Source organism: Myotis daubentonii, chromosome 6 (assembly GCF_963259705.1).
Source record: "Myotis daubentonii chromosome 6, mMyoDau2.1, whole genome shotgun sequence".
Classification (NCBI taxonomy): Eukaryota; Metazoa; Chordata; class Mammalia; order Chiroptera; family Vespertilionidae; genus Myotis; species Myotis daubentonii.
The window spans coordinates 41,349,222-41,358,055 of NC_081845.1; the positions used below are offsets into that span (position 1 = coordinate 41,349,222).

General features: G+C 45.4%; 1 protein-coding gene across 1 annotated transcript in view; it reads left to right on the forward strand.

The window, feature by feature from the left end:
• PREP (prolyl endopeptidase) overlaps window positions 1–7,782 on the forward strand; it is a 111,103-nt gene extending 103,321 nt beyond the window's left edge. Inside the window, exons 13-15 of the mRNA XM_059700828.1 lie at window positions 84–215; window positions 3,612–3,768; window positions 7,017–7,782. Of these exons, the coding sequence (XP_059556811.1) occupies window positions 84–215; window positions 3,612–3,768; window positions 7,017–7,311 (584 nt within the window). The 3' untranslated portion in view covers window positions 7,312–7,782. The remainder of the gene's footprint in view (window positions 1–83; window positions 216–3,611; window positions 3,769–7,016) is intronic.
• Window positions 7,783–8,834: the final 1,052 nt, after the last annotated feature.

Below are 8,834 nucleotides of genomic sequence, written 5' to 3' on the forward strand. Positions count from 1 at the left end.
TTCGAATTCCCTTAGGTTAACCTGCCGTGTTTTCTAATGTTTTGTGCTGTTGATTAACTATCTTGCACTTTGTCTCATTGTAGGTGGTATCTTGGCCAACAAACAAAACTGCTTCGATGACTTTCAGTGTGCTGCTGAGTATCTTATAAAGGAAGGGTACACGTCTCCCAAGAGGCTGACAATTAATGGAGGTTCAAATGGAGGCCTCCTAGTGGGTAAGGACTGAATTTTATTCATTGTACTTACTAGTTACCACTCTTGGGATTTTCATGTGCACTGTTGACAGTTCTTGATTTACTTTGGCTCATGGATGGCAGCAGTGGTACAAAGAAAACAAGACCCATTTGTATTTTGGCCTAAAGACCCAGCTGTTGCTTCATTCCCTAAACTGGACTTAGGACAGCCTACAAAACCTGTCTGGCCTCCCTGCTCTGAGCTCTTCTGGGCTGGACTGCAATTCTCTCTCCAACCGGGTTGGACCCCTTCCCCACACACTGGAGCCACAGGTTTCTAGAGTCCAGGCACAACAGTCCTGAGCCTGATAACCCCTCTGATTGTGTTAGTCAGGACTTGCACGATGTGATTATCACTAAACATTTGTTGAATAACTACACCTGGTGATGCTAAATGCTATGAGTACAGAGACAAAAGTTGCGAGGGAAATGAGGTACGTATAAAGATGGATCTACAGCATAAGGGTAATGAAATAGTCACAGAAGTGTTTCCTAAAGTAGTGAGTACCTCGTGTGCCAGGCCCAGTTTGAGACCTTGATGTACACGCAGCCTGGGAGACGGGGACTGGCAATGGCCCATCTTACGTAGGACACACCGGGGCACCGAGAGGTTGAGTAGCTTGCCCAGTGTGTCACGGTTGGAAGTGGTGAGGCTGGGGCTAGCACTGCGGTTTTAGATTCTGCTCTTTTAATCATTTTGTGGCACTGCTTCTAAGTACCTAATTTTTGGTAGTTAATGAAATTTGAGTTTGCATTTTTCTCAGTAGCACTGAAAGTTGTAATGAAAATCTGTAGTGGACCTGAACTTTGCTGGCTGGGTCTTACATCCAATGTCATTAGCACATGAAGGGCCATTATACAAATGTAGAATAGCATATATAAGCTCAACTTAAAACACACATGACAATTTTCGGGGTTTTCCATCCACGGCTGTGGAGGAAGGCGGCAAATAGCAGCTCATACACTCAGTTTCCTTGTTTTGTGAATATACTGAGTCATGTCAGAATCTGAGTTCCTGTCCTGACTCTTTACCTCAATAAATATAGTGTTGGGGGGGAAAAAAATTTCCTTTGGAGGTAAAATCTCTTATGTCCAAAATGATGTTCCATTTGAAGCTTAGAACGTGTATTGATAACAATCTTAGGAACAACACAGACAGCTCCTCTGCCTTCCTGGAGCTTTCATTCTTGTCCTAGGAGCAGGCAGTGCACCTGAGGCCCTGAGCCCAGCACGGGCTGGGAGGGGTCTAGCAGCCGGGAGGAGACCCATGTCTGTGGCTGGGCACGGTGAGCAAGGGGGAAGTAAGCTGTGGCAGGACCTCAGAGCCAGGCTAGAGGACCTGGTTTACTGTGAAATAAGCCTTTGTGGGAGTTTTGAGAGAAGTATCATAATTTGACTTATTTTTTTCCATAGGATCATGCATTGATCCTATGCAGTGTTAGTGCAGATGGAAGGAGAGTCAAGGGCAAAAAAGCAGGCCAGGTGGGAGACTTCTGTCCAGGAAGGAACAGTGTGGCCTGGCCCTGGGGTGTAGTGATGGAAGGCCTTCAATCCACAGGCCAGCGCTCTGTCCACTAAGCCAAACCAGCGAGGGTGTGATGGAAGGCCTGGGAAGTGGTCAGATTCTGGGAATATTTTGAATTGGAGACAACTGAATTTGCATGTGGATTACAGGTCAGGTGTAAGAGAGAGAAGAACTAAGGGCAAATTTAAGATTTAATAGGAGAAGCTATTGAAAATGCCATCTGCTTTCAGTCGTGGGAGAATTGCTTTGTAATTTATTGGTTCGCCCAGTAACCCCTTTATATTTAGGCATTAGTTTGTGTCTGTTGACACACCTGGTCACTTAAGGAACCTGCAGAGATGGAGTCCCCCATCTGGATGCTAAGTGCTATTTAGAGGACAGTTTCCTGTCCCCCCCACCTCTGAAGGGGAGGACAGGGATCTCGAAGGGTAGGACTCGGGATTCAGTATGAGGAATAAGCCCTGAAATCAGAATTGGGGTGGGCACAATGTTTTTGCCAGCTGTGATGTGACTTCCTTCCTAACCACCTTACACCTGGTTAGGTACCTCTGCACCCGACCTGAATTTTTTGAACACTGTCGTTGCTTCCTCGGTTTTTTATCTTTCCCACCTATCCCCAGGCCTAGTGCCAGGCACGTGGCAGATGTTCAATAAATACGAAGAAGAATATTTTTAAAACAGGACAGAGCCCTGAGCTGGGTTTTAGGCCTAGTCTGCCTTGGGCTGTACAAACTGTTTCTACTCACAACACTTTTCCGCACCAACCAGGTATCCTCCAATTCACTTCCGTTCTGACACTACTTAGAGTTAGCACGGACCCCACAGAGTAAGGGCTCAGACCCACAAGTCTGCTCCCAAGATGTCAGTCACCAGTCCTGGGCCTCCCAGGACCCCTCCTCAGGTCCAAACTCTTTTCTTCATTTACCAGTTTGTTCCAAAGGACGGAACCCAGGAACAGTCAGATGGAAGAGCAATTGGAGTAAGGTATAAGGAGGCGTGGGTGTGGCACTTCCATGCCCTCTCTGAGCACGCCACCCTTCCAGCTCCTGGGTATGTTCCCTGACCTGGAAGCTGTCTGAACTCTGTTGTTTCAGGGGTTTTATGGAGGTTCTAGTATAGGCACAAGTGATTAGATGATTAGCCATCAGTGATTGAGTCAAGCTCTAGCCCTTCTCCCTCCTCAGAAGCCAGAAGTTTTGAGGGAGAGATGACAGTTCCGACCTTCCAACCACATGATTGATTCCTCTAGCAGCTGATCCCAATCCTGAAACTCGACTGCCGGTTTAGGCCTGATCCCTCCTATACCGGGACCGCTTGCTTCTAACCGCTCCTCTGCCTGCCTGCCTGCCTGCCTGCCTGCCTGATTGCCCCCTAACTGCCCGCCCCAGCTGGCCTGATCATCCTTAACCACCTCTGCCTTGGCTCCTGCCACCATGGCTTTGTCCAGAAGATGTCTGGTCTAATTAGCATATTACCCTTTTATTAGTATAGATAGGATTGCAATATCACAGGCTTGTTTTGAGACCCCTCCCCAACAGGTTTCTTAACCTCCCTCACCTGTGAAAGCAAGTAGGGAGGAGAGGACACAGATTTTTCAAATACCGCCCCCCCCCCTTGAAATTTACTTTGGTGAGTAAATCTCTGTTGCTGATGAGACTATCCCACCTCGGATATACTGGAAGGAAGGGGAAAGCTTGTGGGCCATTAGGCAGGTGATTTATGATGGTTTCTTTCTGTGCTCTAAGAAAAAAAGGCAGCCAAGGTTCTGAAAGCACCTACGTGTTCTTTTGCCCTGGTTTATTTAGCTGTTTAATAATAGACTGCCTCCCTTTTCTTTCTGTCTCGGTTTTTAGCTGCTTGTGCAAATCAGCGGCCTGACCTCTTTGGTTGTGTTATTGCCCAAGTTGGAGTAATGGACATGCTGAAATTCCATAAATACACCATCGGCCATGCCTGGACCACTGATTATGGGTGCTCGGACAGCAAACACCACTTTGAATGGCTTATCAAGTAAGGTTTTAATTCATATTGATGTATATGTTGCTAGCGATTTGATATCCTTTTGACTGACTGTTCAGACTTACTACTATGGTCTTTAACTCCTTACTCTCCTCCGTGTCTCATATTTGCATATAATTTACTGCAAAAGTAAGGGAAGTGATGGGAATACCTGTCTTCCTTATTTTGATCTTGTCTTTAGCAAAAACAAAACTACAGAGGCGTGAAAGGCAGAATCTAAATGTGCTCTCCCCCCCCCGCCCAAGATATCCGTCTCCTTCTCTTACACACTAATCCAGGCACTGCTGTGAAGGGACTTTGCAGATTAAATTAAGGCTACTAATCATCTGACATTAAACTAAGATTATCCTGTATTGTCCAAGTGGGCCCAGTCTACAGGGACATACCCTTAAAGGCAGAGCACTCTCCGCTGGAGTCAGGGATGCCGGGGAAAGGGAGGTCACAGAGATCGGAGCATGAGGAGGACTTGACCCTCCAGGGCTGGCTTTGAAGATGAGAGGAGGGGCCTCTAGAACCTCGGTCCTATAGCCTCATGGAATTGGGTTCTGCCAGCAACCTACATGAGTCTGGAAATAGAATTTTTTCCAGAATTTCAGCGCAGCCAGCTGACGCCTTGATTTTAGTCTGGAGAGATCTAGAGCAGAGAACCCAGTTGAGCCAATCCGGACTTCTGACGTACAGAATTGTGAGATAAAAAATCAGGGTTGTTTTAAAAAGCTACTAAATTTGTGGTACATCCCTCAAAAACCACTTTTTTAAAAGGTGTCATTATACCTTACATCAATGTATATGGGGGTTCCTTTTTTAAATTAAGAAATAAGAAAATAGAGAGGAATATGTGCAAATACAGTTAAACTTACCTTGTGCTCTCAGTATAACCACGAGTGTTTGAAACTACAGGCTGTGTATGGAAGTACTGTGCAGCTTCCCTTTCATGTCCCTCCACCACTTTGGCGATAGCGAGACCATGGCAGACAGATTCTCAGGACTGAGAACTACATTCTTCTTTGCCTCTTCACTCTCTTTACTTCCCACATGTAGGGGTTCAGGGATTATCAACAGTATTTAGGAAGTGCCCTTGGAATAACAAGAAGCCTGTGTCCCAGTCTTCTCGGACAATTATAAAGTTATCAAGTTTTTTCTTTCATTTTATAGGCTTTTTATGGCGAGGTCTCTCCAGTTAGAAATTCAGCTAAAATGACTTGAATTACTAAATTCAGTTCTTTCGCGAGAGAGTTGGGGGGAACTTTACTTTTTAAAGCTGTTATTAACTGTACAAATAGCCTCATTGGCACATACTGGTAAAAGCTGAATATTTGAAGAAGCCATCGTTCAAATTAACTTAGAAAAAAATAAGCATTTTGGGGGGATAAGTCCCATTTTAAACTCAACTGAAAATACTGAGGTAATTGGACAACGAAGACAACAAAATATTTGATGGAACCTGATATTTCTAAAATGGATTTGAAAGCAAAAAAAAGAAAAAGTTCTAAATATTGTTGCTCTTAAGATGTCTGTGATATACGGGGTGGGCAAAAGTAGGTTAATGGTTGTAGTGCAAAACAGTTTACTCTTGTATTATTTATTGATTTTTGTATTATGGCTGTAAACCTACTTTTGCCCACACCTATATATTCTCTCTGGATTTGAATTCTCCAGCCTACCACTCATCGGCCTGCATTTACCTCTTTATCGGCTGCTCCCATTGAGCAGAGAGCTCAGCCGCACACACTAGAGCCAGAAGGGGCCCTATAAGGACCTGCTCAAGCCCTGCACCCCTGGCCTGGAGTGTGTCCCAGGAAGCACCATGCCCCCCCCCCCCAAAAAAAAAGAGAGCTGGATAAATGAAGCCTAACAGATTAGAACGTCTTAGAATCTTTAACCTATAAATGTGGCATGTGAATCTTGAGTGGGGGAGGTTTGTAATGTTAATAGGCAGAGTTTCCCTATAGAACTAACTATTACCTGGATGGCTGGGGTTAATCCAGAAACACTCTGAAATGAGATCAGAAAACAGTCCATTGCCCCCATCACATCTACTGGGAGCAATGAAACTCAACTAAAATAGTTGATTATGTTAATGCTGAACCCTTTGAAAAACATGACACAGCCCTGGCCGGTTTGGCTCAGTGGATGGAGCGTCGGCCTGCAGACTGAAAGGTCCCAGTTTCGATTCAGGTCAAGGGCAGGTACCTTGGTTGCAGTCACATCCCCAGTGGGGGGTGTGCAGGAGGCAGCTGATCGATGTTTCTCTCTATCCCTCTTCTTTTCTCCCTGTAAAAAGTCAATAAAATATTTTTTTAAAAAAAAAAAGAAAAACATGACACCCATATTGAATAAAATATAAAAAAAAAATATCCAGAGATTTCCTTCACTTAACTAGTATGAATCACTGTGTAACTCAACTGTGATTTCCTTCTAAAACTCTTTTTGTTAACGTGACTGGCAGCTTACCTTATACTTCAAAAGGTGCCTTCTCTGCTCTTTCACGGACGTTCTCGCCATTGGCCAGAAGCGGTTTCTCTGCTGGAGTCAGCAGCCCGGCCCTGGTGCACGTGCAGGAAAGTAGGCCTTGTGATCCTCCAAGACTGCTGAGCTGAGCCTGTAATAAAGGTTTTACAGACATTAAAGGGAAGAAATCGGATTTCAAGTTCTTCAATAAAAGAAAGGCTTGCACCTATTACACCCACAGTCAGTGCTTTAAAAAAACAGTTGGTCCCTGGCTGGGCGGCTCAGTGGTTGAGCATCGTCCAGTACACCAGAGGTTGCAGGGTCAGTAATTCCCGGTCGGGGCACGTACAGGAGGCAACTGGTCAGTATTTCTCTAAAAATCAAGAAAAACATATCCTCGGGAGGGTTTTAAATAAAAACACAGTCAGTCCACTCAGTACTAATGAAAAAAATAAGAATCTGAAAATACTCAGTTCCTGACGATCAGTGTGCACATAGGTGTGATTATTTCAACAGCCCCGTGAGTTTCGTTTCTTATTCAGTCCTCCAAAGTAGGAGCCAAATAAACGACCGGGCTCTTCCCAATCTTCAGTGGCCCTGGCCAGTTAAGGCCGAAATGGCGGTGCAAGCAGTCCGCAGTCGTCGCGTCGCCATAGAGTAGCTGCGGGCCTGTGGCTAATGATGTTAGGCTGGTAAACCAGTAGGTCCCCCTGCCCTCCTTCATTGTCCTAGTGAACAAACAGCTCCGCTTTTGCTATTTAGATCATGAAAGTGCCTTTGCCTTTCAGGTATTCTCCGTTACATAACGTGAAGCTACCGGAGGCTGACGGAATCCAGTACCCGTCCATGCTTCTCCTCACCGCCGACCACGATGACCGTGTGGTCCCGCTTCACTCCCTGAAGTTCATTGCCACCCTCCAGTACATCGTGGGCCGCAGCCGGAAGCAAAGCAACCCCCTGCTTATCCACGTGGACACGAAGGCAGGCCACGGGGCCGGGAAGCCCACAGCCAAAGTGATAGAAGAAGTGTCAGATATGTTTGCATTTATAGCGCGGTGCCTGAACATCGACTGGATTCCGTAACGGAGCTGCCCGCGCCCTCCTGACAGCCACACAGAACCTCAAGGGCTTCCCCACCGTTAAACCCCAGAAACCACTGGACGTGCTGCCTCCCACGTGAACACTGTTCCTGCACTCACAGACTGCCATTGAGCAGAACTGCTGCGGGAAGCATTTTATCTTTTTTAGCCTCCTCCTTTTTAGCAAGCCCTTGGCGTTTTCTGTGTTTGTTTTCTCCCCTCCACCCTGTGCAGGCACATGTTTAAAAAACAAAACAAAAAAACAGGCATGTTTGGGTAAATAAGGAAATGGCAGTCAACACACATTGTGACTATTAGGTTGCTGAATTAAGAGTCGTAGTTGGGCATCCTTCGTATATAGCACCTCATGGAATCTGCTTCTATAATCATAACCAGTATATCTCTACATAAATGTGAGACCTGTTCTCATGAATGACTTCTTTGCAACAACAATAAATGTTATTTAAGAACGGGAGGCGTGGTTTCTGGTTCCTTTGTGTTGAGGGGCAGCTCCAGATGTGCAGTCGTTCCGGATCCTGTCGCTTCTCTATGGAGATAAGCAGTTTGCCTTTCCACACAGATTAATTTCTAAACAATGAAGTCATGGGATGTTAGCACTAGAAACAAGTTGAGTTGCGCCCATTGTTTGTGCGTGATGAAGCTATTAGAGGTGGCTCATCGTCTTAAAATTTACTACTCAGTCGGCTCAGAATCTGGGCCTCGTAGGTTTGGATGCCTCCTCTGAAAAATGAGCGGGCCAGAAAGTAAAGATTATGCACCTGCTTGTCTATCAATTTGGTTACAAAGTATCACTGGAAATCAGAGTACAGTACTACGACATAAAACTAAGAGACCACATGAGTGAACTATCCAAACAGATACATTTATCCAAACTTATCTTATAGTCAGAAATTTCAGCATTTCCCCAGCTGTTTTTCCCCCCATAGACCACTTGCTGGAAATAGAAAAGGTCATATTTAAAAAGAAAAAAAAAGGGTTTGCCCTCGTCAGTGGTGCTCAGTTGGCCTCGCACCAAAGGGTCTTGGGCGTGATACCTGGGTTGCAGGTTTGATCCCAGGTCCCCAGTGGGGGCCCAAGTGGGAGGCAAATGTTTCTCTCACATTGATGTGTGTGTCTCCCCCTCTCTCCCTCCCACTTTCTTTAAAAGTCAATGGAAAGAATATCCTCAGCCATAGCCAGTTTAGCTCAGTGGGTAGAGCAACAGCAGGCGGATCGAAGGATCCTGGATTCAATTCCAGTCAAGGGCATGTACCTCAGTTGCAGGCTCCTCCCAGGCCCAGGCCCAGGCCCTGGTCAGGGTGTATGCAGGAGGCAACCAATCGATGTGTTTCTCTTACATTGAAGTTTCTGTCTTTCACTCTCTCTAAAAGTATCAATGGAAAAATATCCTCAGGTGAGGATTAAAAAAGAAATATATTAAAAATTAAAAAAAGAATATCGTCAGGTGAGGATTTTTTAAAAAAACAACAAATGGGTTTGGATCCCCTACCACCACCCTGAGTTCTT